The sequence below is a fragment of the Scyliorhinus canicula genome, chromosome 9 (genome assembly GCF_902713615.1).
Source record: "Scyliorhinus canicula chromosome 9, sScyCan1.1, whole genome shotgun sequence".
Taxonomy (NCBI): domain Eukaryota; kingdom Metazoa; phylum Chordata; class Chondrichthyes; order Carcharhiniformes; family Scyliorhinidae; genus Scyliorhinus; species Scyliorhinus canicula.
Genome location: NC_052154.1, coordinates 132570751 through 132596860, shown reverse-complemented (window position 1 = coordinate 132596860; position 26110 = coordinate 132570751). Strand labels below are relative to the sequence as shown.

At 46.9% G+C, this 26110-nt stretch overlaps 1 protein-coding gene and 1 long non-coding RNA gene across 4 annotated transcripts in view; one reads left to right on the top strand and one right to left on the bottom strand.

The window, feature by feature from the left end:
• Nucleotides 1–2671, top strand: part of LOC119971710 (bestrophin-2-like) — a 68397-nt gene extending 65726 nt beyond the window's left edge. For both annotated transcript variants that reach the window (XM_038807635.1, XM_038807636.1), the window contains one exon: nucleotides 1252–2671. In XM_038807635.1, coding sequence (XP_038663563.1) covers nucleotides 1252–2533 — 1282 coding nt within the window. In that variant the 3' untranslated portion in view covers nucleotides 2534–2671. The remainder of the gene's footprint in view (nucleotides 1–1251) is intronic.
• Nucleotides 1–25349, bottom strand: part of LOC119971713 — a 53351-nt gene extending 28002 nt beyond the window's left edge. The window contains exons 1-2 of one of the 2 annotated variants that reach the window (XR_005461897.1): nucleotides 25217–25349; nucleotides 1235–1408 (exon numbers count right to left, since the gene is read on the bottom strand). This is a non-coding gene — a long non-coding RNA (uncharacterized LOC119971713). Of the gene's footprint in view, nucleotides 1–1234; nucleotides 1409–12728; nucleotides 12838–25216 lie in introns of those variants that run through there. The other variant, XR_005461898.1, reaches the window with a different exon arrangement.
• Between the last annotated feature and the right edge of the window lie 761 nt (nucleotides 25350–26110).

The following is a 26110-nucleotide window of genomic DNA, read 5'->3' as shown; positions in this document are numbered from 1 at the left end:
CCTTGGTGAGTTTAATGACATTCAATCACGTGTACGGGTGGCAGCTGAGGAGCCCGCTGCCTTCACGGCACTACCTTGATTATGCCCAATGTGGAAAGGCCCAGGGATGTCCTTCCAACTCTACCGCCAATGGAAGCCCATAAATGGGCAATTAATGCCCCATTGACGCCCTCATCCCAACCCGACTGGTATTCACTCCACAGCGAGTGGGAGATTCACTATTTGGAAAGCCTGAAAAGCAAACCCTGTTAAAGGGTTGCATGCGGGTTCCCGGCACAGGTCCTTGTTCAAACATACTCAGTGCCTGAGTGAGAAACCTGGTATTGCGGGGGGCTACCCAATTACACCCCCCCACCCCCAACCCTCACCATGCAACCCAATCTCATGATGGTCCATCAACCATCGCCTTGGGTAGGTGTAGAACCAGCCACAGTCACTATCTCCTTGCTGATGCTGCCTGGCAATTAAGTGCTGCTCGCCTCTGACTGGCCAGCAACCCTCAGCAGGAGGGACTTCCACTCTGGATCCTTGATCCTGGGGAAGGACCATTGCTGCCTACTTAAATGCCCAAAAAGAGGAAACATGGAGGCTGTGCCAGCTCTCCAGTTGATGGGCAAGACTCTTGTTGCCTCCATTAAATACCACTCAACATTAGTTTTATATTGTGGAGAGAGCACTGACGATGGGGAATTCCGCTTTCAGCAATCACCTTGCTTTAATGGTTTGTCCACCAGGAAAACTGAATACAGATATCCCTGGTCAGTAACATTTAAAAACAGCCAGTGGTCATCTTGCAATTTTTAACTTAATTAGTTCTTGAACAAATGTTTTGGCATAGACAAGTAAACTTCATCAACGATAAGTATCTCCAATTGCCACAGTCCAATTACGCCACAGCAAAACCTATCCCCAATTTTTGTTTTGTGTTAGATTTACCTTGTCCATTGAGCAGTATGGAAAATATCATTTAGCGAACCCGAATTTCCATCCAGAAATTGTTGAAAAGTGGACTTCAAATCCGAACCAATTCCCAAATCAGGGAATATGGAGGCTAATGCCACCAGTTGAGATCAGCAAATATGGGAATCTAATTCATCTAGTCTGTCAGGGTCAGTTCTACAGTGACTTTGCCAACTGAAGCATTGGGGAAACCATCAGAATAGAAGTTTTGTTATGTCTTGAGATACACCATATTTACTTCTATGGATATTATGTTTACCTACAGAAAACTTACATTTACATCCCTTACAGCATGCTTCAAGAGGAGATGGAGTTCCAGCCCCTGGAGCAGATCAATGAGAACGAAGAAGTAAACCACGCCACTCCTCTTCTGAGTAACTTAGGCCGACTCCTGGGAATTCCAACAACCAACTTGCAGAACATTTCCAGATCTACTCCTCGAATTAACCTAATGAGGAAGAGGAATGGTGCATTATCACAGGCTGCTATGTACAGCTTCCTGAACTCAGAATCAACGCCCAATGGGTTTCATAAGCCAGGATGTCTCCCTCCAAATAGACCCTTTGCAAGAATTCACCGAGCCTCATCCTCCTCTCATTCGCCATTAGGATCCACCCAAGGCTGCGTAGCCTTGGATAGTGAGGCAGGGGAATTTGACAGCTTCATCTCCTCTTCACTTTATGACAGACCTGGTTACTATAGCGCTCCTCAAACACCCATCCAATCCATTCCCATGACATTCCCGCTCAAACGGATTCCCTTAAAGAAGCCCTCTATGCTTGCCAATATCTCTGTCTCCTCTGCTGGAAACCACGAGAGTAATAGCAGTGTGCCAGCCTCCAAAGCAGACGAGCTGGACAAGGGAAACGGCATTAATGCCAATAAAGGTGTCTACCTGAATGAGCCATCTGAGAAGGTAATAGTGGCGGACAACAGTCAGACAGCAACTGAAGTAGAAAGTGCCACATGTACCCACTCTTTAAACTGCAAGGAAACTCTTATGCCGTCATCCAGCAGCTTGAATCATGGCAGCTGCAATAGCGTACTATTGGTTCCTGAAAGTCCACACTGTCTCCTCAGAGACAGCTCTTCAGACACGGACAAACTGAACGAAATGAAACAAAAGCTCAATACAAGCCTTGGTTTCCGATCACGCAAGCATCCTCGACTGACCCTTGATTCCCTTGGACATGCCAACAATCCAGACCTTTCAAATCCTTCACTCAACACTCCAGGCTGTGGCACATCCATGTCCACCTTCTCCTTCACACCAGTATCTTCCCCAATGCTGGGGAGGTCAAGGATACTAAGTGGAGCCATCTCTAGCACCGATTATAAGGCAGGAAGCATACCTTCCCCAGGGTTTTCTGAAGTGGGGACTTCCTCCAAGTACACCAATATGGCCAATGTTGAATGCACCACTGATGCCAATATGAAGCCACATGCGTCAAATGATACCAGATTCTCTCTCAACGATGGGGATCTAGTCAACTTGATGGATATCATAATTGAAACGGCAGAAAACATTCCTGAGAACGGGAAGATGGATAAGCACTCAGAAGCAAACAACTGAGATAAAACACTAAAGATTGCACATCTCATTTGGTTTTGCTGATCTTCTATACCTTTAATTTGAAGCCTTATTTTGAACAAAGCAGATTATTAACACAGCTCCAAAGTAGACATATTAAAGGAAGCTTGCACAATGAAATGTAATATTTATTGCAGGCTTGCTGCACAATGATTTCCCCTTACAGAGCTTCAAGAAACAATTCTAGTGGAATGAAGTAGGATACAGGATGGATGTTTCTCATTTTTCTGTCAAGTCAGAATTTTTTGTCACATTTGTTGACACATTTTCAAAAAGATCCTGGAGATGGGTCTCACAACGCCACAGCACGTGCCCTGCCAGCAACCTCAGCCCCTCACAGAGCGCAATACTGATGTTGTCACGCTGGCAGGCGGGGGGAGTGGGGAAATCATGCAGCTGGGAAGCCCACTAATGATATTTAACTGTGTGGGAATGGGGTTCCTGCCCTAGCATGCGGGATTGGCAGAGGGCGGTGGTGACAATCAAGTGGGGAGATTCTGCTGGCGTGAAAGCAGTCCTTCTCTCTCTCTCTCTCTCTCCCCCCTCCCTCATTCCCACCTGCTGAAAATGGGAGCATAAAATCCCGCCTCCGTATACTTTTACATTGGATTTTCACATTTGACTGTTCAGCCTGCTAACTGTGAGGACTGGCCAAGGGTGAAATAGGTCTAGCCAATCTGAAACCAGTTCCTAATTAACAAAAGTACGCCCACAACATTGCCCCCAATTTAGCAGCCTCACCCAATGTCTCAGCAGTGAGGATGACAAAAGTGGAAAATTGTCACACTGGTGCAGTCAAGTGTTTTTCTGGGCTGGGGCTGCGGAACATTAAGGAACAAAGTAGAGAAGGCTTAACTCTCTTGTGTTATGCCTGCCCAGCGAAGTGTTTGAGCCTGACAGTCACTGTCAAAAGGTAAGGCATTCTAATCCCCAGTACTCTTCATGATGATGGGCACAAATTCAACCAGGCAGGTCTCAATTTTCTTAAAATGTGTCACCTCCAATGATGGGTTACTGGATCCACACTTAAAATCCAGGCTTTTAAAATTCAATGTGCTAGATTTTGGGGTTAGCTGTGAAGCAATAGTGCTCACTGCTGACCTCGAAGCATGGTGCCACAGTGGTTACCACTGTTGCATCACAGCAGCTGTTCGATTCCAACCTTAGGAGAACGTGTGAAGTTTGCATTTTCTCCCCATGTCTGCGTGGGTTTCCTCTGGGTGCTCCGGTTTCCTCCCAAAGTCCAAGGATGTGCAGGTTAGGTGAATTGGCTATGCTAAATTGGCCCTTGGATTTATGGGGATAGTGTAGGGCTTTGGCCGAGCTAGGGTGCTCTGTCAGAAGGCCGGTAAACACTCGATGGGTCGGATGGCCTCCTTCTGCACTGTAGGGATTCTATGTAAGCGGCCCACAAAAATCTAATGATCTGTGGCACGGATTTCCTCTTTCCGGATGTCAGTTTCAACCTAGCACTAAGTCAAAGAGATCTCCAGGCATCCTGATGTCATCAAGCAAGGCAAACAGCCAATTATACTGAAGTATTCCTACAGACAGAAAAACCACAAAATTTCTCCCCTTTTAATTTTGAGATTTACAGATAGTAAAACACATTGTGGGGCCAGGTGCTTGGAATTAAGATAGAAGCTTAAATATCTCAAACTTTTAAAATGGCATTATTTTTAAAAATTGTGGAATTTCTTGTCACAATGCAGGAATTTGACATTCCACAAATAAAAAATTACTCTTTCAGGGCCAGTGAGGATATTCAGCAGTAATTATCAACTTATATGCTGTTAAAACTCAGTTAGACCTGTTCATCAAGGTGTAGCTTTTTCAGGGGTTTTCACAATGTGACTAGAGGCATCAGTGTGGAAGTTGTTATCAATTCAGTGATTTGTAATTGATTGTATTCAGGGAGGATCAGAACCAAATGAAGTTTTACTTTTGCTAGAAATTCTCTCTAATGAGGGAAATGTGCAATGAACAGTTTAATGTGGAGACAGAGACACAGGCTGATTGGGGTCCTCACCCACTGGTTAGCAAACAGGTGGGGAACACCCGTCAGTTCCGTGAGGGAGACCTAATGAAATCAAGTGCCCTTCAGGCATTTAGCTGGCTGCTGTCAGCCCTTCACTGAGATTGAGGTCCCCACTCAGAGCTGTCAGCCAATCAGGGTATCGGAAGCTCCTCATTGCTGTCACCACAGTGGGAGCGGTGGCTGCTGGCGACACTGTGTCCATCCAAAGCCCAGGATCATGTAGGGACCCCAGGCCACAGGTGAGGAAGGAGGTTTTGTGGGGGCGGGTTGTAAGGTGGGGGAGGAGTTGGGGTCATAAACAAAAGCAGTGGGGTAGCTTTCAGTGGCCACCATCCCTGCCCAATACTGAGACCCTCAATTGGGTACTGACCACTTGATAGCGAGACATCCTCCCACCCCCTTCTCCCCAGAATGCTGCTGGCAAACCTGAAAGATTTTGCTAGGCAGCTTTCAGAGGATGCGGGAGATCAATGTGTCCTCCATTTAATCCCCGAGCCATCACTAAATTGAAGTGAGCTCAGGGATAATGGATGTCAATCGGTTCATTAATGAGCAATCAGGAATCATGTGTCAGTCCCTCCTGCCCTCCCACTTAATCAAGGAAGGCTTTCCCTCTACCTGGAGACTGATGCACTGTCTCTCCACAATTAAGTGGGCCCAACTGCCTTGGTTCCAGCCCACAGTGGGTGATTGAAAGTGGAGTTATAGCCATATACTATTATTAATTCTGAAAGGAGGGAGATGGAGCCAGAAATATTGAATAGCAGAATAATTGTTTTGACCAAAAGACTATAAGACTACTTAGCATCTACTTGCAAACCTCCCATCAATTTAGAACCCATAGAAGGAAGACAATCAGCCCATCAAGTCTGCACTGACCCTCTGAAAGAGCACCCTACATAGGCCCATTCCCCCACCCTGTCACCCCTAACCTGCACATCTTTGGACACGAAGGGGCAATTTGGCATGGCCAATTCACCTAACTTTTTTTATTTGTTCATGGAACGTTAGCGTCGCAGGCTGTGCCAGCATTTACTGCCCATCCCCAAGTGCCCTTCAAGGGGCAGTTGAGAATCAACCACATCTGCACATCTTTGGACTGTGGGAGGAAACCGGAGCACCCGGAGGAAATCCACGCAGACACGGGCAGAACGTGCAAACTCCACACAGGAAGTCACCCAGCTCCCTGGCACTGTGAGGCTGCAGTCTAACCACTCAGGAGTTGCCCCATCTCTGAATCAGTTGTCTTTTTAAACCTTCCTTGGTTTTATGTTCAACAACCGGCAACAGTCCCGAAGGACGTGCTTGTTGGGTGAATTGGACATTCTGAATTCTTCCGTGTACCCGAACAGGCGGTGAAATGTGGCGACTAGGGGATTTTCACAGTAACTTCACTGCAGTGTTAATGTGAGCCTACTTGTGACACTAATAAAGATTATTATTAATAGGAATTTTCAAACAGCTCTTACAAAAAAATGTACTTTAAAATTTACTTTCTTTGTTAGCCTTGATTGTAAACTCTATCTCCCCATCATTGAATCGTACACTGAACAGAAACAATTTCCTTCATTTAAAATTCTCCACATCACTGAGGAGGATCAATAATATTTCCTCATAATTCAGCTCCCTTTATTCAGGAATCTGTCTTTCAGCCCTCCTCTGACTTCCTCCAATAATTCTACATCTTCCCTGTTGTATGGAAACCAAAACTGAACACAGTATTGCCAGATATAGCCTCACAACATCAGCAACACCTCCTTGACTTATGTCGTAAACCCTTTGTAGCATCTTGCTTATCTATATTTTTAAAAAATTCCATTGCCAGATCAATGAAGTAAAGCAACCAATTTCAATTCCCAGTACCTTTCTCTTAGCATCAACCTTCTTTGATAAACAGTGATCCCCACTTTCTTTCCTTCTCTATTCAAACACACATTGCCCTGCATGTCCTCTTTTCTTAGCTAGTTATCAGTAATTCCTATTCGGTCTCTATTTGCTATTATAACTTATCAATTTTATATTTGTAGAAGTCAATTTCTGGTCTTCCTTTCTGCATTCACATTACATCTTCTCAACATTGGTTCATGTTGTTTTCTCTTCCTTCATCTTGTTTTCTCTTCCTCCATCTTGTTTTCTCTTCCTCCATCTTGTTTTCTCTTTCTCCATTTACCTCAATTGTTTTAAGTTAAGATGTAGGCCAGGATTTTTATGATTTCCTTCCCAGCATTCAAAGAGTCAGCAGCATGGGCAGCACGGTGGCCTAGTGGTTAGCATAACCGCCTCACGGCGCTGAGGTCCCAGGTTCGATCCCGGCTCTGGGTCACTGTCCGTGTGGAGTTTGCACATTCTCCCCGTGTCTGCGTGGGTTTCGCCCCCACAACCCAAAAATGTGCAGAGTAGGTGGATTGGCCACGCTAAATTGCCCCTTAATAGAAAAAATAATTGGGTAATCTAAATTTAAAAAAAAAAAGAGTCAGCAGCAAATGGTTGCTGATATTGGCTGCCTTGCAGCTATTTAAAGTTACAACATGTGATAATTGACCGGAGATGGCATTTCCACCCCTCACTTTGAGGAAGTCCTGCCGAGAGCTGCCAGCTAACCAAATTGGCTGACAGCTCTCTAATCCCTGCAGCGCCAGTTGCTGCAGTGGACAGGATGAGGATGGAATCCTGGGTGTTCAAGAGCAGGTAAGTGTTGGGGTCTCAGGGCAAGAAGGGGAGGTGAGGCGAGGCCCTGGGAATTGAGCAGAGGGGTGTGGGGATATTTATGGAGAGGGCGGGTGAGGGAGCACCTGCAGGGGTCGGAACCTGTGGGTGTTAGCCCAATGTTGAAAGGAAGCAGGTTGATGGAGGTGGCACCCCCACCCCCCCCCCCCCCCCCCCCCCACCCCCAAGGGCCTCAATTAGGGCGTGTGAACCAGCTGGCCTAAGCTTCACCCATCCTACCGTAGAATTGAAGAATAGAATTGGGGCAGGCAGGAGTCCAAGTGGCAAGGCCATCCGAGGAATCTTACAAGCCCTCGCCGCTGCTTGCAAACCCACTGGCAGGGAATGTAAAATTCTGCCTATAATATATGTGCCTCAGCTTAGATGAATGCCAGCATAATGATCGGTCTTTCACTCCTCCACAGCAATGGATCCACTGGGCCAAGAATTTGGACTCCTCCCTCTGCAGTAGGCCCAATATGTAGCTTAGAGAAAAATCCTGACAGTACAACCCCAGAAGCCCATCTCATTAAATCATTGATTCCTACAAGAACCACAAACTCTGGTTACTATCCTTCAATTCAGAGTCATATCCACATGCTCTGCCAAATCCTAAACTCTGGCACCTGGAAAATAACTTCCATTCAGGATTTTAAATATCAATTATTTTCACTAAGGAGTTCACTACATCTACAATGACCTTTCAGTGTCTTCATTCTTGATTGGCTTGCTACCCAATGCTAATGGCCGGTTGACAGAGAGGATGGTGAAACACACTGAAACATTGAGATGGAATGCAACAAGGCTTAGGGAGTCACACAGAAGAGTTAGAGATGGTGTGGGGGAGGGGGAAGAGATATACTAGTGAGAGACAGGGGAGAAAAAACATAATTGGTTAGAAATTATGGAAACACACCGAAGTGTTTGAGACAAAGGGAGAAGAGAAGTAGAGTAGGCTGAAGGGTTTAAGACAGAGGAAGATAAACAAAAGTGTTGAAGATGGAGGCACAGATCTAAACAGTTAGAGATAGCTGGAGAAACATTTAAGATTTGGAGAAAGGCTAGAGGCACACTAAGGTTCAGTAATGGATGGAGAAATATACCGTACTACTCAAGAATGAGCAAGTTGCTTTGAACTACAGGCTCTTACAGGTGGAAGGATGTCCTCTGGGTTAGTTGGATGCCTGGAATTTGTCACTCCTACATGTAAAACACAGGTCACGTGAGTAACATGCAGGGCCGGTCCAAACAAGGTCATCAGCAACAAAGAAGACGGATTTCATTCAAATTGACAATGACTGCATTTCTGCAGGTTCCAGAAATTCTTTCCATGGACAAACTCAAAATTAAATTTGTTGTTGATTGTTACTAAACTTCAGCTCGAGATAGTGGGCTGGATTCTCCGTTTCTGCGGCTAAGTGCTGATGCTGGCGTGGGACCCGTGGTGTTTCACGGCCAGCAAATCGGCCCCTCACCGATTCCGGTACCGGTGAGGGGCTAGCACCGACACCGTGTGAAATGCCCGCGGATCGCGCGGAGAATGGCCGGGTCCTGGGCTGCCCACGCGCACAGCTGACGACCTACAGCGGTTGCGCCATACAGCTTGGCGCTGACCATGCACGCATCCTAACCCGCAAACCACGACCCCACAGCCCACCCCCTGGCCACCCGCACCAGTCGCCACCCCGGTCAGCGGCACGGATCCCGGCAATTCGCAGCTGGCACGCCGGGTTCCCAACCACTGGGATCACACGTGTCCCACGCCATCGAGAACTCGGCCCATCGGGGGCAGAGCATCACGGGTGGGCCACCTGATGTTGCGCCAACGCCACTGAAATGGCACACAGCAGGTCATGATGACGCCAGTTTGGAGGGGGCACAGCATGGCGGACCGGGGCCGGCCCTGATTATGGCATGAAAATTCATTCTCAGCCCGATCGCCAAACACGATTTCAGCATCAGGCTACGGAGAATCCAGCCCAGTATTTCTTCACTAAATGACAATCATTATGTTGCATAATGTTTTGAAGTATATGATTTACTGTAATTTAACTTTCATATTCAGTATTTCACATTTAAAATAATACATCGTTTGTCAATGAAACAATATGTAAATGTAGTGAATACTTGTTCTGTTGAGAGTTAAGTCACCATAACTTGAATTAGCAGGATCAGAAATGTTGTGTTGTCTGATTGTTACTATGTGCAAATAATTTAAAATATAATGGTAGTGAAAATACAACACCGCAGTTCATGTTCCTTATTATTGTCGGTTTACTATTGTCATATTAATAATGTGCATCTTTGAGGGAAGGACTGCAGGCTTATTTATGATAGGATTCGTGTGAATGAGGATGAACACGACTGTGTCTGAATTTATGTGTGGAGGTATGTAAATATGTATGGCTCTCTGAATGGATATGATTGTGTATATACCCTATGTACACACATCAGAAAACAGGTCTGTATGAATGTATAGAAGTATTTACATGCTTATGAAGAGATATGTATATGAGTGTTGATATGACAGGGCGAGTATGCATGTACATGGTGGAGAGGGAATCCAAAGGCTGATATTTATTAAATAAGACACAATGATCAGGCACCAAACTGATCTTGGGCTTATATTGGAACATTGTCATTGATAATACAATTATCTTGAACATTTATAGTGCCGTGTCTGTACAACTGAACCAGATGAGGTAGTCACTGTCAGAGTATCCTATGACTTGCACTATTTTTTCTACTTATCTAAATCTTGCTGTTGTCTGATTCCATGGACACTACCAACCTGCTACTGCCTCACACTGGTAATTATTCTTCATGCGTGAGCCTATTTATATTTTGACCGATTGTAGTTTGTAAAGTTGATCAACTGTGTTTTTACAGGATAAATCGAGCATGCAAGCAGAGGAGCTAAAATGGTTAACGCCTCATCACCAGCTCAACGGGCACATGCACCACCTTGTCTGTCACTGAGCCACACAGGCAGGGATAATAATTTAGACCTGGCTTTGTGCTATGTTAGCTGTCCTTAGGTGGTATTGCTGTGGCAAAAGCTGCAGCACCTTTGAGAAAAATCAGGTGGTGTTATCAGCTCCTGATCATTTTCAACTGACCCCTGGAGTGTGCCAACTGAATGGCAAGTTTTGGCTTGGCTGATTGCAATGCAGCAAGTCCAAAAACAAAAGTAGTAAAAGCTGGAAATAATTTGCAGGCCAGGCAGCACCGATGGGAAAACAGGCTGGCGTTCCAGCTCTGAGGGCTCTCTTCAGGACTGGAAGATACAACAGGTGAACAGCAACAAAACAATAAGTCACAGAACGAGAAAGGGAAAAAAAACGCAGAAGAAATGAAAGAGAATGACCTACAAAGTGCTTGGGCGGAGAACAGGTGATGATTAAATGACAGGTGGGAGTAGCAGGAGGCAACATTAGAGAAATGAAGAGCAGATACAGCAGCCTGGGTATGTACGAATATCTAGAAGGATCAGTAGAAGGCAAAGTGTGAAAAATTAGCATGGCAGAGCAGGCCCCAGTGACTGGAATCAAATTGCAGAAAATAGCAGATTGACATCCATCGACATTGTCTGGGCTCTCACATGAATACTGGCTACCTGTGGGCTGACATCATGTGCGGAACCCTAACCTAGAAAAGAGTCAGCAAAGTCAGGAAATGAGGGGAGAATACAAACAGAAAAAAAAAAGTCAACTGAAATATGTATTATTTTTGCTGATCCAAATGGACTTTATCTGCAATTATCATGTTTATTCAGCACTGCCTTTGGTTCATGATATCAGGAGATAGGCAGCAGCTGCTAAGTAGACAGAGAAAGGTTCTCGGAAAACAAACAGACACAGGGAGGGGTGCTCAATTCACCCAGATTGAATCAAGAGTTTGCATCACCCATTCACAAGCTGCTTTCTGTGGCCTCAAAAGATAAATCTACAGGGTGGTGCTAATCAGAGCTTGCACACCAATCCTTCAGAGCCACCATTTACAAGTCAGAAAACAATTTCTGTACATCCTATGGGTATACGAATTAGGAGCAGGGGCCTTGCAGCCCCTCAAGCCTGCTCTGCCTTTCAGTAAGATCATGCAGCACGGTAGCATGGTGGTTAGCATAAATGCTTCACAGCTCCAGGGTCCCAGGTTCGATTCCCGGCTGGGTCACTGTCTGTGCGGAGTCTGCACGTCCTCCCCGTGTGTGCGTGGGTTTCCTCCGGGTGTTCCGGTTTCCTCCCACAGTCCAAAGATGTGCGGGTTAGGTGGATTGGCCATGCTAAATTGCCCGTAGTGTCCTAAAAATGTAAGGTTAAGGGGGGGTTGTTGGGTTACGGGTATAGGGTGGATACGTGGGTTTGAGTAGGGTGATCATTGCTCGGCACAACATCGAGGGCCGAAGGGCCTGTTCTGTGCTGTATTGTTCCATGTTCTATGTTCTATGACTGGCTGTCAGCTCAGGGCCCTCGGGCCTCATCTCAGGGCCCGCGGGATGTTATGGCATTAAGAAAGAGGCAATAGGCATAAAGTCAACAGTGACACAGGATCAATGATAACTGGGCAGGGGTGGCATCAACACAGGGTACCAGGTTTTTTTCCCCAACTGATCTTTCTCTTGAGACTCTATTCTAAATGAGTACCGTGCAGCTAGAGTGTTACTCAGGAGATGATAGAAGACACTTATTTTTCATGGCCCAATGAACATTCTGCATATATTAGTAGTCATGATAATGGACTGAACCGCTGCTAGCATAATGAAAAATAACTTCAACTTTCGTCCCTCATTTCAAAGTCTTTCAAAGAAGGCAGCTTAATAATCCTATTCAGGTGGATAGTTCAGGAATAATTAATTGAATATGAAGTACTTTGGATCACTCTGAGGATGGGAATTCATAGAATTCATAGAATTTACAGTGCAGAAGGGGGCCATTAGGCCCATCGAGTCTGCACCGGCTCTTGGAAAGAGCACCCTACCCAAGGTCAACACCTCCACCCTATCCCAATAACTCAGTAACCCCACCCAATACTAGGGGCAATTTTGGACACTAAGGGCAATTTAGCAAGGCCAATCCACCTAAACTGCACATCTTTGGACTGTGGGAGGAAACCGGAGCACCCGGAGGAAACCCACGCACTCACGGGGAGGATGTGCAGACTCCGCACAGACAGTGACCCAAGCCAGGAATCGAACCTGGGACCCAGGAGCTGTAAAGCAATTGTGCTAACCACAATGCTACCGTGCTGCCCAAAGGTGCCGTATAAATGAAAGTGGATTTTTCCTTCAGCTTGTAACTCACTTCTGGGCTTCTATTATTTCCACATATAAAAATGTACATTATCACAATAAGAACAATATTTCAGCTCCCACAGAATCCCCCCCCCCCCCCCCCCCCATCCCGACACTTCCTCATAGTAAATTTAAACACTCACCATAAGAGATGATAGCTTAGGGTCTCTGCAATATATATACCAGTCCCAATGAGTGGCACTGTACTTCTATCAGGTACTGCAGAAATAATGTTCTTCATAGATCCATGAAGTATTCCTTGAAGGACACATACACAGTCACACGCAGAAACCAATCCAAAACCCAAACCACGTCCCAGGAGGAGATCATGAACTAAAGTAGGAGGGAAATAGGCCAGAAACACCAGCTGATCTGCAGAGTGACCTGCGATTGTAACCAACTGGACCACAAGTGGAAAGGATGTCCTTGCCACAAACCAACAAAACCTCAGACTAAGGCTATTTAAACCAGAATTTCTCCTACTGCACACAAAACAAGCCTTAATGTATTATTCTCTCACTGTGAACCATGGTCATTGGATATAAATCTTCAAAATGTAGTTTAAAAAACAGATGACACTTCTGAATAGTTATAATGATAGTGTTTGTAACCCTTTTCCTGTTATGATTTTTCGGCTGTTCCAGACATTGTTCTCGTACTGAACACCAGGGACCACTCCCATAAACAAGCCTTCACTCCCTATGAACTGAGATGTGACTTTGCATGCATACTATCTGGTAATGAAGTGCAACTTGTGATCAAACTGAACAGCCTCTTGACTGTGGTCATGGGAGGGACATGTGCCTCCGTCATGTTCCTGACTTGTCAGATTAACTGAACAGTATTTACTCTGTCCGGCCATAGGCTAGAAAAATAATAATAATAATCACTTGTCACAAGTAGGCTTCAATGAAGTTACTGTGAAAATAGGACCTTTTCAAAGTAAGGTTTAAACAGCAGCAACAAAATCCACACTAGACTCCATTTGTTGCAGCTCCTTGATCCACAAAATCTCATATTTCCCACCAACTCTCCTAATGACACTTCTGTACAGCACTTCTCCCTGTGTCTGTGCGGGTTTCCTCCAACAAGATGTGCCTGTTAGGTCGATTGGCCAAGCTGAATTGCCCCTTGGTGTCCAAAAAGATGGGTGTCATAATATAAGAACATAAGAACTAGGAGCAGGAGTAGGCCATCTGGCCCCTCGAGCCTGCTCCGCCATTCAATTAGATCATGGCTGATCTTTTGTGGACTCCGCTCCACTTTCCGGCCCGAACACCATAACCCTTAATCCCTTTATTCTTCAAAAAACTATCTATCTTTACCTTAAAAACATTTAATGAATGAGGCTCAACTGCTTCACTGGGCAAGGAATTCCATAGATTTACAACCCTTTGGGTGAAGAAGTTCCTCCTAAACTCAGTCCTAAATGTCCTTCCCCTTATTTTGAGGCTATGTCCCCTAGTTCTGCTTTCACCCCCCAGTGGAAACAACCTGCCCGCATCTATCCTATCTATTCCCTTCATAATTTTAAATGTTACTATAAGATACCCCCTCATCCTTCTAAATTCCAACGAGTACAGTCCCAGTGTACTCAACCTCTCCTCGTAATCCAACCCCTTCAACTCTGGGATTAACCTAGTGAATCTCCTCTGCACACCCTCCAGTGCCAGTATGTCCTTTCTCAAGTAAGGAGACCAAAACTGAACACAATACTCCAGGTGTGGCCTCACTAACACCTTATACAATTGCAACATAACCTCCCTAGTCTTAAACTCCATCCCTCTAGCAATGAAGGACAAAATTCCATTTGCCTTCTTAATCACCTATTGCACCTGTAAACCAACTTTCTGTGACTCATGCACTAGCACATCCAGGTCTCTCTGCACAGCGGCATGCTTTAATATTTTATCGTTTAAATAATAATCCCGTTTGCTGTTATTCCTACCAAAATGGATAACCTCACATTTGTCAACATTGTATTCCATCTGCCAGACCCTAGCCCAGGGGTGGGCAAACTTTTCCGTGCAAGGGCCACATACAGAAATTCACAATTTTAAAGGGCCGCATAGTATATTAAGTAAAATAATTACTTCACCCGGTTATGATTCTGGGCGCCTCATATAGAACATAGAACAGTACAGCACAGAACAGGCCCTTCGGCCCTCGACGTTGTGCCGAGCAATGATCACCCTACTCAAGTCAACGTATCCACCCTATACCAGTAAGTAACCCAACAGCGCCCCCCCCCCCCCCCCCCCCCCCATTAACCTTTAAAAAAAAATTTATTTAAAAACATTTTTTTTAATGACTTGGTGGGCCGCATAAAGACCTTTGGCGGGCCGTAGTTTGCCCACCCCTGCCCTAGCCCATTCACTTAACCTATCCAAATCCCTCTGCAGACTTCCAGTATCCTCTGCACTTTTTGCTTTACCACTCATCTTAGTGTCATCTGCAAACTTGGACACATTGCCCTTGGCCCCCAACTCCAAATTATCTATGTCAATTGTGAACAATTGTGGGCCCAACATGGATCCCTGAGGGACACCACTAGCTACTGATTGCCAACCAGAGAAAGACCCATTAATCCCCACTCTTTGCTTTCTATTAATTAACAAATCCTCTATCCATGCTACTACTTTACCCTTAATGCCATGCATCTTTATCTTATGCAGCAACCTTTTGTGTGGCACCTTGTCAAAGGCTTTCTGGAAATCCAGATATACCACATCCATTGGCTCCCCATTATCTACTGCACTGGTAATGTCCTCAAAAATTCCACTAAATTAGTTAGGCACAACCTGCCCTTTATGAACCCATGCTGCGTCTGCCCAATGGGACAATTTCTATCCAGATGCCTCGCTGTTTCTTCCTTGATGATAAATTTCAGCATCTTCCCTACTACCGAAGTTAAGCTCACTGGCCTATAATTTCCTGCTCTCTGCCTACCTCCTTTTTTAAACAGTGGTGTCACGTTTGCTAATTTCCAATCCACCGGGATCACCCCAGAGTCTAGTAAATTTTGGTAAATCATCATTAGTGCATCTGCAATTTCCCTAGCCATCTCTTTTAGCACTCTGGGATGCATTCCATCAGGGCCAGGAGACTTGTCTACCTTTAGCCCCATTAGCTTGCCCATCACTACCTCCTTAGTGATAACAATCCTCTCAAGGTCCTCACCTGTCATAGCCTCATTTCTATCAGTCGCTGGCATGTAATTTGTGTCTTCCACTGTGAAGACCGACCCAAAAAACCTGTTCAGTTCCTCAGCCATTTCCTCATCTCCCATTATTAAAACTCCCTTCTCATCCTCTAAAGGACCAATATTTACCTTAGCCACTCTTTTTTGTTTTATATATTTGTAAAAACTTTTACTGTCTGTTTTTATATTCTGAGCAAGTTTACTCTCATACTCTATCTTACTCTTTATAGCTTTTTTAGTAGCTTTCCGTTGCCCCCTAAAGATTTCCCAGTCCTCTAGTCTCCCACCAATCTTTGCCACTTTATATGCTTTTTCCTTCAATTTGATACTCTCCCTTATTTCCTTAGATATCCACGGTCGATTTTCCCTCTTTCTACCGTCCTTCCTTTTGTTGGTATAAACCTTTGCTGAGCACTGTGAAAAATCGCTTGAAAGGTTCTCCACTGTTCCTCAACTGTTCCACCATAAAGTCTTTGCTCCCAGTCTACCTTAGCTAGTTCTTCTCTCATGCCATTGTAATCTCCTCTGTTTAAACACGAAACACTAGTATTTGATTTTACTTTCTCACCCTCCATCTGTATTTTAAATTTCACCATATTGTGATCGCTCCTTCCGAGAGGATCCCTAACTATGAGATCATGAATCAATCCTGTCTCATTACACAGGACAAGATCTAGGACAGCTTGTTCCCTCGTAGGTTCCATTACATACTGCTCTAGGAAACTATCGCGGATACATTCTATAAACTCCTCCTCAAGGTTGCCTTGACCGACCTGGTTAAACCAATCAACATGTAGATTAAAATCCCCCATGATAACTGCTATACCATTTCTACATGCATCAGTTATTTCTTTGTTTATCGCCTGCCCCACCATAACGTTACTATTTGGTGGCCGATAGACTACAATTTCGGTGACTTTTTCGCCTTACTATTCCTGATTTCCACCCAAATGGATTCAACCTTATCCTCCATAGCACCAATGTCATCCCTTACTATTGCCCGGATGTCATCCTTAAATAACAGAGCTACACCACCTCCCTTACCATCCACTCTGTCCTTCCGAATAGTTTGATACCCTCGGATATTTAACTCCCAGTCGTGACCATCCTTTAACCATGTTTCAGTAATGGCCACTAAATCATAGTCATTCACGATGATTTGTGCCATCAACTCATTTACTTTATTCCGAATACTACGAGCATTCAGGTAAAGTACACTTATGTTGGGGTTTTTTTTACCTCTGTTTTGAATCTTAACATCTCCAGTTTTATTCCTTTTAATATTACTGGGCCTATTCGCTGAGCTCCCCTCAGTCACTGTACCTTGTACTGTCGCCCTTTTTGATTTTTGACAATGTCTTCTCTGCCTTGCACTTTTCCCCTTACTTCCTTTTGCTTCTGTCCCTGTTTTACTACCTTCCAACTTCCTGCATTGGTTCCCATCTCCCTGCCACATTAGTTTAAACCCTCCCCAACAGCTCTAGCAAACACCCACCCTAGGACATCGGTTCCAGTCCTGCCCAGGTGCAGACCATCCGGTTTGTACTGGTCCCACCTCCCCCAGAACCGGTCCCAATGCCCCAGGAATTTAAATCCCTCCCTCTTGCACCATCTCTCGAGCCACGCATTCATCCTATCTATCCTGACATTCTAACTCTGACTAGCTCGTGGCACTGGTGGCAATCCTGAGATTACTACCTTTGAGGTCCTACTTTTTAGTTTAACTCCTAACTCCCTGAATTCCGCTTGTCGGACCTCATCCCGCTTTTTACCTATATCGTTGGTGCCTATGTGCACCACGACAGCTGGCTGTTCACCCCCCCCCCCCCCCCCCCCCCCCCACCAGAATGTCCTGCAGTCGCTCCGAGACATCCTTGACCCTTGCACCAGGAAGGCAACATACCATCCTGGAGTCTCGATTGCGTCCACAGATACACCAGTATACCATGGTGCAGACACACACTGATGGACACACAACACAGGGACCAATCAACATGTACAAACACCGCAGCCAATCACCAGTTAGAATACACACACTATAAAGGCAGAGGGCACCACGGTTCCCGCTCATTCTGGGTGCTGCCTCTGAGTGTAACAAGAACTCATCCAGCCCAGCACAGACTTACAACACATGCTGAGAGAATCAATTGGTTCAGACAAGGCTTAGGTCTCTAGTTTAAGTTAGCATCATTTAGACTCATAGTCATCGTGTGTTAGTTAGTTAGAAGTAGTTAATAAAATTGAGTTGAACCTTCATCAGTGTTGGAAGTGTCTGTTCATCTCTCAAGTCTACACTAGCCAACACTTCATGGTACCAGAAGTTGAGGGATGCTCGCACTTCTGAGACCTACCTTTCAGGTGATCTGCCTTCCACCTGTCTCGCGCCATCCTACAGAATGGACACCGTTTGCCCGCCGCCACCTCGCCGCATTGCAGGGAATCTGGGCTCAAACTGGAAACTTTTCAGACAGCGCTTCCAGCTGTACCTCGAGGCCAGGGACCTGGAAGCTGCCTCGGATGCACGGAAGACTGCTCTCTTCCTCCTCACAGCCGGTGGCCACGCTCTGCACATTTACAACTCGCTCACCTTCGATGAGGGGGGAGGACAAATCGAAGTTCAAGACCATAATTCTGACGTTTGACAGCCACTGTGCAGTCGAGGTCAACGAGAGCTTCGAGAGATACATGTTCCAGCAGCGAACTCAGGGTAAGGACGAGCCTGTCCAGTTCTTTATTACCCACCTCCGCCTCCTTGCGCAGTCCTGCAACTACGGGTCCACCTCTGATTCCATGCTCCGTGACCAGATTGTTTTTGGTGTTCAATCTGAGCCCCTGTACCAGCAGTTACTAAAAGTAAAGCAGCTCACTCTCTCCACGGCCATTGAGACCTGTGTACTTTATGAACATGCCGCCACGCACTACTCCTGCATCCAGGCTGCTGAAACGGCGCGGCAAGCCCCTTACGAGGCAGAACGGGTCCAAATGATTAAATCTTTTCAAGCTCTGGATCTTGACAATGGCAGCCATTTCGCGCGCTTTTCACGGAATCTCGCGCTTACACGCAGCGAACGTGCTGACGTCACGGACCACTTCACACATGTGCGCGCTACGCTGGATCGCCCCGCGCATGCGCGGTGGTGCGACAAACGTCCCGACGCTCTGGCGTGCGGCAACTGCGGTTCCGCCCACTTAAAGCGGCAATGTCCCTTGAAGTCCCGACGCTGCCTGCAGTGTGGCAAGCGAGGCCACTATGCTGCAATGTGCAGATCTTCCATGCCTGCTGTTTATAGGAGGTCCACCCAGCCCCACAGAGATGTTAGGGCTATCCAGCCTGCCATCAATGAACCTAGTCTGGACCTTGATTCCGACTGTGCCTGCAATGACCCACAGGTCCCGTTCCAAATCGGCGTCATTACTACGAACAGGATGTCCCCCAAGCGTGGCACTGAACCCGTCCATGTCCACCGTCGGCCAGGATGATGAGTGGTGTGCCACCCTTATGGTCAACCGGTCCCCTGCCAGGTTCCGCCTTGACACTGGCGCTTCTGCCAATCTCATTGCGTCGTCTGATTTTCGCAAGCTCTGCGTACAGCCTGCTGTCCTGCCATCTGCGTGTAAATTGCTGGACTACAATGGCAATGCCATCGCCGCCAGTGGCTCCTGCCGCCTTGAGGTGACACATCGTGCTCACACAGTCATTCTCCCGTTTGAGATTGTTGCTGCCTCAAAAGCCTCCTTGCTTGGTGCGCAGGCATGCAAGCTGCTCCACTTAGTGCAGAGAGTACACTCTCTCCCTTCTAGCGATGTGTCTGCATCCTCTGACACAGACTTCAGGGCGCAACTCAACTCCATCATCCAGCAATACCATGATGTTTTTGGAGGCATGGGCACGCTCCTGTACACGCACAAAATCTTACTCAAGCCCAACGCCACGCCTGTCGTTCACGCACCTCACAGAGACCCAGCGCCCCTCAAGGATCGCCTCAAGCAACAGCTCCAGGACCTCCAGAACCAAGGAGTCATTTCTAGGGTCACGGAACCCACAGACTGGGTAAGCTCCATGGTCTGCGTCAAGAAGCCGTCCGGCGAGCTGCGGATCTGTATTGATCCTAAAGATCTGAATCAGAATATCATGCGGGAGCACTACCCGATTCCGAAACGTGAGGAGCTCACGTCCAAGATGGCCCACGCCAAACTATTCTCAAAACTGGATGCCTCGAAGGGTTTCTGGCGGATCCAACTAGATGAGTCAAGCAGGAAGTTGTGTACATTCAACACACCCTTTGGCAGGTTCTGCTACAACCGGATGCCATTCGGCATCATCTCTGCGTCCGAAGTTTTCCACCGGATCATGGAGCAGATGATGGAGGGGATCAACGGCGTCCGGGTATATGGCGACGACATTATTATCTGGTCAACCACCCCGCAGGAACACATTGCCCGCCTTCAGCGTGTTTTCAGGCGCATCCATGAACACGGCCTCCGCCTCAATAGGGCCAAATGCTCCTTGAGTATCAAGTTTCTGGGGGATCACATCTCCCACCAGGGGGTGCATCCGGATGAGGACAAGATTGCAGCAATCACGTCCAAGATGACGCCCGAGGACAAGAAAGCAGTCCTCTGGTTCCTGGGTATGGTGAATTTCCTCGGGAAGTTAATCCCGAATCTAGCCTCACACACCACAGCCCTCAGAGACCTGATTCTCAAAACCACAGATTTCCGATGGCTCCCTGCTCACGAGCATGAATGGCAGGAGCTGAAGGCCAAGCTTTCCACGGCCCCCGTGTTGGCTTTTTTCAACCCGACCAAAGAGACCAAAATCTCTACTGATGCCAGTCAGTCGGGGATTGGTGCCGTGCTCCTGCAACGAGACGAGGCCTCGTCATGGGCCCCCGTTGCGTATGCGTTGCGGGCGATGACTCCCACAGAGCAGCGCTATGCGCAAATTGAGAAAGAGTGTCTCAGCCTTCTCACTGGAGTTATGAAGTTCCACGATTACGTCTATGGACTTCCGCAGTTCACGGTTGAAACCGACCACCGCCCCCTTGTAAATATTGTCAAAAAGGACTTGAATAACATGACGCCTCACCTCCAGCGTATCCTATTCAAGCTGCGCAGGTACGACTTTCAACAGATCTATACCCCTGGCAAGGACCTTGCCGTTGCCGATGCCATCTCAAGATCGATCACAACTCCATGTGACCATGACGGCTTCATTTGCCAAATAGACGCTCACGTTCAGTTTGCAGCCTCCCATTTGCCAGCTACGGATGCACGACTGATGCAAATTCGCCGCGAGACAGCGGCTGATCCACTTCTGCAGCGGGGGATGCGCCTAATGTCAGGCGGGTGGCTCAAGGGCCAATGCCGGCAATTTTACAATGTCCGCGGTGACCTGCCGGTTGTCGACGGGGTGCTCCGGAAATTGGATCGCATCCTCATTCCACAAAGCATGCGTCAGCTCGTGTTGGAGCAGCTCCATGAAGGCCATTTAGGAATCGAGAAGTGCCGCCGCAGGGCCAGAGAAGCCGTCTACTGGCCGGGCTCCAATGATGACATCACCAATGTGGTGCTCAATTGCTCTACCTGCCAGCGTTTTCAGCCCGCCCAGCCACGGGAGACCCTGATGCCCCATGAGCTCATCTCATCGCCTTGGACCAAAGTGGGCATCGACTTGTTCCATGCATTGGGCAGGGACTACGTCATCATCATCGACTACTTCTCCAGTTACCCGGAGGTCATCAGGCTGCACAACCTCACATCCTCAGCTGTGATCAGGGTGTGTGAGGAGACATTTGCCCGACATGGCATTCAGCTGACGGTCATGTCAGACAATGGCCTCTGTTTTGCGAGCCAGGAATGGGCCGGCTTCGCCCAACACTACAACTTTGAGTATGTTACGTCCAGTCCCCTATACCCACAATCCAATGGGAAGGCGAAAAAGAGGGTCCACATCGTCAAGTGGCTCCTCAGCAAGGCCGCCGACGCCTGCTCAGATTTCCATCTTGCTCTGCTGGCCTATCACTCTGTCCCGCTCTCCACCGGTCTGTCGCCTGCTCAGCTGCTAATGAACCGCACCCTCAGAACGACGGTGCCAGCAATTCGCGCTTCGAACCTCGATTATGTCCCCGTGCTCCACCGCATGCACATGTCTCAACTGCAGTAGAAAACTTCATATGACTCGCGGGCTGCTGACCTTCCCGACATCCATCTACGCGACAAGGTTCGCATCCACCTCCCAGATGGTGGCTGGTCTGCGCCTGCTGTCGTTCTAAGGCAGGTGGCCCCCTGCTCCTTCCTGGTCCGCTTACCGGATGGATCCATTCGGCGCCGCAACAGGCGTGCTCTTCGCCTAGTTCCAGGGTAGTCACGGGATCCTCCGACCAGCTCTTCTACTGATCCCACCGTGTACGGTGTGGCACTTCCAGTCACTCTGCCTGCCCCTGACGGTGCTGCAGCCCTCCCGGCTCCTGAGGCTCCAGCTATTGCCCCACCTTTGAGGCGGTCAACCAGAGTTTGTCACCCACCTCAGAGACTGAACTTATGAACTCTGTACACATGTGAACTCTCTGAAAAGATTTTTCTCCTATGTCCTTTAATGTTGCATTCGTTATCCAGTGATTTGTAAATAGATTTGTTAGTTGTTCCAGTTCATGGTAGTCATCTGCACCAGGCACCTTCCTCTGTAAATAGTCTTGTTCCCTGTATATAGCTTTGTACATATGTCTTCGCACCTCACACGTAGCTAGGTACATTCTCCACACACCCACACTATTTATTATCACATGCCTATATCAACATTTTTTTTATAAAAGGGGGGATGTCATAATATACACCAGTATATCATGGTGCAGACACACACTGATGGACACTCACAGGGACCAATCAACATGTACAAACACCGCAGCCAATCACCAGTTAGAATACATACACTATAAAGGCAGAGGGCACCACGGTTCCCGCTCATTCTGGGTGCTGCCTCTGAGTGTAACAAGAACTCATCCAGCCCAGCACAGATTTAAAACACGTACTGAGAGAATCAATTGGTTCGGACAAGGCTTAGCATCATTTAGGCCCACAGTCATCGTGTGTTAGTTAGTTAGAAGTAGTTAATAAAATTGAGTTGAACCTTCATCAGTGTTGGAAGTGTCTGTTCATCTCTCAAGTCTACACTAGCCACCACTTCAATGGGTAGGTTAGATTAAGGGATTAATGGGATAGGGTTGGGGAGTGGATGTGGATGAAGTACCCTTTCTGAGGGTTGGTACAGACTCAATGGGCCTAATGGCCTCTTTCTGCACTGCAGGAATTCTGTAAATAACACCCCTCCCTCCCAAAACACAGGAAAGGTTTGCTGAAAACCACTTCCTAGATATAGATAAGAAAAAATGACCATTTAGGTGATGTGCTGAAGGGTGAAGTGCTGAAGGGTGACCAATCAGAATAGATATGCCCAAGAGAAGTTGTAAAATTGAGAGAATATGAAAAAAACATGATAAAAACATATAAAACATTCTATTTACTTGTGCTTTGAAGCCATCAGCATTTTATGCATTTCACAGCTTTTGCATATCATTGTCTATTCATTGCTACACAGGCAGTTACTGCTCTTTCATGATTATTCCTTGGGAGGCTCCTGTTGCTAAGAACAAAATATTTGGTTTTGCAACAGAGTTTCTCAGCAGAGTAAAGTGCCTGTACATCTCCACTTTCCAGGGACAGACCCGGATCAGGTACTAAGTCCCCATGCAAACAAATGTCGTGGTTCAAAAAGCACATCCCCCAAAACTCCAGCTGCCATTTTAATTGAAAAGCTCCATTCAGCCTAATTGGAGCTCGTGTGAATCTGGAGTTGCACTCAGAGATACACCAATCAACAGGGCCCACTACTGACTAACAGATTCTGTGCCCAATGGCAGTGATGGAGCAATAAAGCGATGGATCCATTTGCCTGGTTGAGTGCAGCTTCCACAACACTCAAGAAGTTTGACACCATCCAGGAAAAAGCAGCCTGCTTGATTGGCACCCTATCCACCAACTTAAACAGTCACTCCCTCCACCACCAGTGCACAGTGTCAGCAGTGTGCACCACTGACAAGATGCACTGCAGCAACTCATGAAGGTTCCTTTGACAGGACCTTCCATACCTCCATCAACCAGAAGGATGACAGCAGATGGACCACCACCTGGAGGTTCCCCTCCAAACAACTCACCATCCTGACTTGGAACTATATTGCTGTTCCTTCACTATTTAGAATAGTACAGCACAGAACAGGCCCTTCGGCCTTCGATGTTGTGCCGAGCAATGATCACCCCACTCAAACCCACATATTCACCCCATACCCTTAACCCAACAACCCCCCCCCCCCCCATTAACCTTATTCTTTAGGACACTAAGGGCAATTTATCATGGCCAATCCACCTCACCCGCACATCTTTGGACTGTGGGAGGAAACCGGAGCACCCGGAGGAAACCCACGCACACACGGGGAGGACGTGCAGACTCCACACAGACAGTGACCCAGCCGGGAATCGAACCTGGGACCCTGGAGCTGTGAAGCATTTATGCTAACCACCATGCTACCATGCTGCCATATTGCTAGGTAAAAACCTGGAACTCCCTTCTTAATAGCACTGTGAATGCACCGACACCACCACATGGACTGCAGCAGTTCCAGAAGGCAGCGCACCGCACCGCCACCTTCCCAAGGGCCATTAGGGATGGGCAACAAATTCCGGTCACGCCAATGACGTCCACAACCTATGAACAAATTTTTTTTAAAGATTATAGTTTGTGCCAGCAACTTGGTTTTATTTGGATCAGCTAGAGGTTAGTTTGGTGTACTGGTCAATGGAGTGGTTGTGTTTGCAAAGAAGACGTTGATAGCAGTATTTTGTATATGAGCCACGGCCCAGCCACAAGTAACACTGAGGTACACTAACACAGAAAGTGGAAGTGTCTTCATGTCTGCCTCTGTAACTGGGCAAAATCTAAGAACAAGAAATAGGTGCTGGAGTAGGCTATTTGGCCCCTCGAGCCTACCCCACCTTCAATAAGATAAGATGGCTGATCTGATTGTGGCCTGAAATCCACTTTCCTGCTGGCTCCTCTTAACTCTGAACTCCACAGATCAAAAATCTGTCCAACAGACAACACTGCCTCCCTCAATCATGTGACATGCAATAGGGTCATGGGTGTGACATGACCCTGTCTGGGGTTTCTCTGCCATTGGGGAGACAGGGACAGGACCAAGTTCAGGCCCTGCTGGTACTTTATAGGGTTCACTAAGGGTCAAAATACCAAATGTGAAGTCATCCAGGACCAGCCGGTGGCTAGACCAGTTAAAAAAGGACTGGTCAGTGCAAAACCGGATGTGTGATCTCCCTATGTGTGTGTCCCCCAGATCTGATTTAGAAAAATATGGTCACCTTACATCAGAGATGCTTTTATCGATGAAGATGTTGTGCATTTAAGTAATTTCAGATCGACAATTAACACATACTGTTACATCAATTAGGCACTCAAGTTGGTGGTAATGTGGCTGCTTCTAATTTCAGAATCTCTGGAACATTCTCTGAAACATATAACAAAGAATATGCGAGGAGACGCTGGAGTTTAATTGCTGCAGGTCCCCTGCTCCTATCAGTGGGGCCCTCTAGTGTTCAATAGCTATCACAAGAATGAAAACTAATCAGACTGGGGAAAAAAACAAAGACGTGCATTTGCATAGCAGTTTCACAACCACCAGCTACCTTGAAGCACTTTACATACAATAAAGTGCTTTTTGAAGTGCAATCACTTAAAAACTTAGTTATGATGTAAGAAACATGGCACCGAATTTGAACGAAACTCCCACAAACAGCAAAGTGATAATGACCAGATTATCTTGTTTTTTTAAAGAATGAGGTACAAATATTGTCCAATACATCAGACGTAACTCCCCATGTTGAAATAGTGCCACAGGATCGCTTATATCCAATAAGCAGGCAGACAGGACCTCAGTTAATGGCTCATCTGAAAAACAGCTCCTCCAACAGGGCGGTGCTCCCTCAGTGCAATGGAGCTGCAGCCTTGATCTGTGTGTTCAAATATTGGAGTGGACTTAATCTGGAACCTTGTGATTCAGAAGTAAGCACCAACTGAGGCACAGGGATATGTGCGGCACGGTAGCACAGTGGTTAGCACTGTTGCTTCACAGCTCCAGGGTCCCAGGTTCGATTCCCGACTTGGGTCACTGTCTGTGCAGAATCTGCATGTTCTCCCTGTGTCTTCATGGGTTTCCTCCGGGTGCTCTGGTTTCCTCCCTGTGGTGAATTATATAC